The sequence below is a fragment of the Nothobranchius furzeri genome, chromosome 9 (genome assembly GCF_043380555.1).
Source record: "Nothobranchius furzeri strain GRZ-AD chromosome 9, NfurGRZ-RIMD1, whole genome shotgun sequence".
Classification (NCBI taxonomy): Eukaryota; Metazoa; Chordata; class Actinopteri; order Cyprinodontiformes; family Nothobranchiidae; genus Nothobranchius; species Nothobranchius furzeri.
In genome coordinates this window covers 8,857,610-8,862,224 of record NC_091749.1, presented here as the reverse complement: position 1 = coordinate 8,862,224, position 4,615 = coordinate 8,857,610, and the positions used below count along the sequence as shown (strand labels likewise).

Sequence of the window (4,615 nt, the reverse complement as noted above, 5' to 3'; positions counted from 1 at the left end):
TTGTTTACTTTCTACTTTTGTGTTAGATTTCTTAGTTTTCCACTTTGTCTTGAAATAACTTAATTCTTTGTAATACCATAGTGATCATTTTCACAATGTTGCAAAATTAATGTTTGAAAATAGTTTCTCAAGGTATTCATAGGTTAAACATCTTAAATACAGATTTAACTACACTCATGTTTATATCCATATAAAATAACACAGGACCACTTTATAATTTCCACACGTTTACTGTAATAATGCGGAACACAAACAACAGATTACAAGAGCATGAACAACAGAAAAAGGATTGAGAGGATGGTTACAACTCAGATTATTTGAATAAGGAGACACATATTGATGGAAATAAAGCTTTTTATTTTCAGCCTGTCCTTTCTGGCAGTGTGGTACTCTGAGTACCAGGTACAAGCCCAACAGATTCACTTTCTCAAACAGAGTGTGACAGTGTGTGTCCTGTCACAGTGTCCCGATTGATCATGCGCCCTGGCTACTTGGCCAAGGGGATGTCCCTTTGGCTGACTGGTTAGAGCGTATGACTCTCACCCGGGAGTCTGGGGGTCGAATACCGCCCGGGCCCTCGTTTATCCACCTTGCCACAAGAGCATTACAGTTTTTGCTCTAGAACTCCAAGAAGAATGATCAAAAACTCTCACAAAGAAAAACAGGCATCAAAACACAATCCAAGATGTGGGAGAACCACTGATGGGGAACCTGGTCACTACAACCAGGTTGGTGTGTGTGTGTTCTTGTACATACTACATACTGAGGACCATTTTGACCACTTTCCCTACAAAGTGAGGACATTTTTTGGTCCTCGCTTTTTTTAGAAGCATACCAGAAGCTTACTATACCAGTTAGAGGCATAGTGTGAATTAAGTTTTAGTTAAGGTTAGGAAAAGATCAGCGTTGGTTATGGTTAGGGTTGGGGTATGGGTTAGGCATGGTGAAATCACAAAAATGAATGGAAGTCAATGAAGGGTCCTCACTATGATAGAAAGACAGATGTGTGTGTGCATGTGTGCGTATGTGTGCGTGAGTGTGTGTGTGTGTGGTTGTGTGTGGAGACGGGGGCGGCGACAGAGCAGACACATTAACTGTTCATTTGGCTGCAAAAGTGGCTGCAGTAGCCTGGGAGCATCTCCTCCGAGTAAAGTGCCCTTAGTTCTCCTCTTTTTCCTCTGCCAACGTATCCTGTAATAAAAAAAAATATATATATATATATATATATATATATATACATCAACCAGAGAAGAATAGGCTCCAAGTGGTATGGTTTTCATGATGTCATGCATCATTGAGATTTTTATTGTATGTAATGACAACAATATAAGATTATAGAGTGTTGCATACCTCCGGGGCAGTGTTTGTACTGGTCTCCACATTGAAGGCAGATCTCAATAGAATACATATTAAAGTACTGTTCTCTGTACTTTTCTGAGAACCTGCTCCATGTGCAAACACCTGTGGAAAGCAGAAGTATAAAAACAAAATTACATTTACATACTGTCAGTGAAAAACATGTGACAACAGCAACAATAACTGTGTATATAATTTCATTATTTACTGAAGTCCTCACTGTGAAGCCACTTGAAGTGTGCTCGTCTTCTGAAATATTCAGTAGACACAAGGTCTCTGAACATGGAGCACACCAGAGCCAGTTTGAAGATCGCTGTATCCCCTTCATGAAGAGCAACCTCTTCCAATATGTCCATTAGGACACGTTCTGGTAACTGTAACATTTATGTCAGGTGACAATAGTGAAAATACAAAATTTGTCCATAAAGTTTCCGAAATATGAGGACTGGAAACACATTCCATTGAGTAGTGTTTTCATAACTATTACTTCATTCTACTACTGGATAATGTCTCTGAAGGAGCTGCCTGTGACCATAACTACTAATTCAGTTATATAAATAAATTAAAGAAACAGGAAAATCAATAGATTACCTCCAGTATAAGACACCTGTCAGCCTCAGCCTTTAACAGAAAACATGATTATCACATTAGACTGAAATGAAGACTACCACCATGTATGTAAACCTGCATTGTGATGAATAGTCTCAACATTGTGTGGTTCTGTCCTACAAATAGTTATCTGATTGTTGTCCTCTCTCACCGGTCTGATTAGACTTGGTGAAGGCTTGGAGGAAGTTGCCTTTGGTACCCTGAAGACAGGCTGGAGAGTCCCCTGGAGGAGAAGGGATGCTTCTTCTGTCCAGAAGGCAAATCTTTGTCCATGCCTTTAGAAAACAACGCCAGTCTGAATGGACTCTAGTTGTGGACTGCTGCTTTCTTCAGTATGTTCAGTCACAGGGTTTACAGTAAGCCACTTTCACAAACATCTGTTTGACCTGATGTCTTGCCTGAACCAAAGCTGCAAATATGATGGTGCCAGTTTGTCTAAAGTGCCTGCCATACCCCTCAATGCCGAATCTCTCCAGCAGCTGAATACACCACCACAGGCGAATTGCTGGCATTTCGTCCTGAAGACAAATATAATATAAGGTTTATGAAGACTGGACACTGGCACAGATACTTTGGTGGTACTGTCTGAAAAAGCTTACCTCTGTGAAAGATGGTGGAGATGAGGTGCAGATGCAGAGAGCATACTGCAAAGTAAAATCAATCTTTAACATGTTAAAATGTTATATTCAAGTAATGGCAAGACAATTCTCACCATCAGCATAAAGATGCCGCAGCAATTTCCCATGAACTGCTGGGGAAAGAACTGTAAAAAGAAACATGTTTCAATAAATGAGGAGAGCCGACATGCACCAGCTAGTTTTTAACTGCATTATTATGCACCTGATGAGCTTTCAAACTTTTGCACTGAAAACATACCTCAAGGTCTCTTCCTGTTTTCTCCACCCAGAATCCAGAGTCAATGAAGCCTGCAACTCTCCTGGCATTGTAGAGAACACACATAACACACCAATCAAATGTTTGCCATAAAACAAAAATACATTCATGTTGTAGGGATGCAACAATACTTTTTCAAACTGATACGATACAGCTAATTGGATCCGAGTACTTGTTGATACCAAGTACTCGTGCTAATAATTCTACCACACAATGGAATGGAATGAATCGGAAGGCAGTTTTATTTTCTGCAGTGCTTGTTACAAATAATGGTGAATTAGATTAAAAAAAAACATGAATTAAAATGACCACAAAATTCAAAGTTCAAGTGAAAAATAAACATTTTCTGTGAAAGTTTTGCAGTTTCCACATTTAAAGTATCGGTTCATAGTATCAGTTAACTAAACTATGCAGATACAAGTTAATTAGAACAGTATTGGCCTGGATATCAGTATTGGTGCATCCCTATCATGAAGTAGCCTTAGAACGAGGCTGCCTCCCAAACCTTTAAGCCTAAGAACGAGGCTGCTTTTAGACGATCTTTCCAAAGAACACAAGAGGCCATTGAACAAGGCCAGAACAAATTTTCATTTTAGTGTCAACCTAAATGTGGTTCGGTAGAGATCATCTCCAAAACCATCAGGGCGAAGTGAGTCCAGAAACAGTATCTGTCTCTCAGCTACCAATATAGCCTGAAATAGACATGTTAGCATCATCCATGAAAACACGACATGTCAACCTCTGTTATTTTCTATCAGATGAAAAAACACAGAGCAAGAAAGATCAAGGGCACTCACACAGAGCAGATAATGGTCAGCTTCACCTGCCTGCCGACTCCAAGCAGGAAAAAGCAGGATGTCCTTGGACCTAAAGTTTTCCTACATGTATTGGTACAAATTAGTAAACATGCACATGCAGGAGTAAAACCAACAAAAACATACCGGCAAGCAACGCAGCAGGTTGACTTGTGGATCCTTCCAGGTGGCCACGACATAGAGGTCAGCAATGTGAACATCTTTTCCCTAAAGGAAACACACACAAAACAGCAAAATCAATACACAACAACCATTCATGGCTATAACCAAAGAAAAGGTGTACCAGTACGACAGATTACATGTCTTTGTGCAGCTTCCCCCACAATCTTCAGACAAGCGTTCCCGATCTGAAAAAAATAGCAAAAAGCAGTAGAATCAGTTTCATTCACTATTCTTAAAATCTTACATTTCATTATCTTTTCTCTGCAGTGCACTAGACTAAGTAACAAGATGTACTTACAGTAGATTCCATGGACTGTTCCAAACCCAGGCTCCAAAAGTCTTCCCGAGTTAGGCAGATTTTGTCTTCCTTCACAAGGAGTTCTCCTGGAGGTCGGTTTTGGTCCAAGACATATTCCACCTAAATGAAGAGCATTTCATGTGATTTTGCTTCAGTACAATATAGAAAATAATAAAGATTAAAAGGGCAACTACAAAATAAGGCTGGCGTTGTTTCTCATGCTTCAGCAATTCTAAAACTATCATCGACTTTGACTTATTGAGGTCTAACGTGACTGCATAGAAATGTGCCGTACCAGACTGGACTGAAGAGGGTCCAAGTCTTTCTGCCACTTTGCTCCTGGGCTGGCATACTGATGATCAATCTGCCAGTCAGGAGTCCCATATAAGTGGTCCAGGAGAAACTTCCCATCAGTTGGTGGATCTGATAATATACAAATATGTGGCATGACAGACCACCTTAAATCCATTTTTAACATTAA

General features: G+C 39.9%; 1 protein-coding gene across 4 annotated transcripts; it reads right to left on the bottom strand.

Annotated features, from left to right (window-relative positions):
* Window positions 1-210: 210 nt before the first annotated feature.
* On the bottom strand, window positions 211-4,252 carry LOC139071720 (uncharacterized). Of its 4 annotated transcripts, XM_070554654.1 has the most exons (13): window positions 4,135-4,252; window positions 3,974-4,021; window positions 3,801-3,881; window positions 3,657-3,737; window positions 2,842-2,902; window positions 2,678-2,728; window positions 2,565-2,609; window positions 2,419-2,483; window positions 2,117-2,240; window positions 1,948-1,977; window positions 1,565-1,730; window positions 1,351-1,461; window positions 211-1,191 (listed from the first exon to the last, which is right to left on the bottom strand). In XM_070554654.1, coding segments are annotated over exons 2-13 (918 nt in total). In that variant the 5' UTR covers window positions 3,976-4,021; window positions 4,135-4,252; the 3' UTR covers window positions 211-1,090. The 4 variants fall into 4 exon arrangements, with proteins under 4 accessions (XP_070410755.1, XP_070410753.1, XP_070410754.1 ...); XM_070554652.1 differs by having other exon boundaries at window positions 3,657-3,881; XM_070554653.1 differs by having other exon boundaries at window positions 1,577-1,730; window positions 3,657-3,881.
* Between the last annotated feature and the right edge of the window lie 363 nt (window positions 4,253-4,615).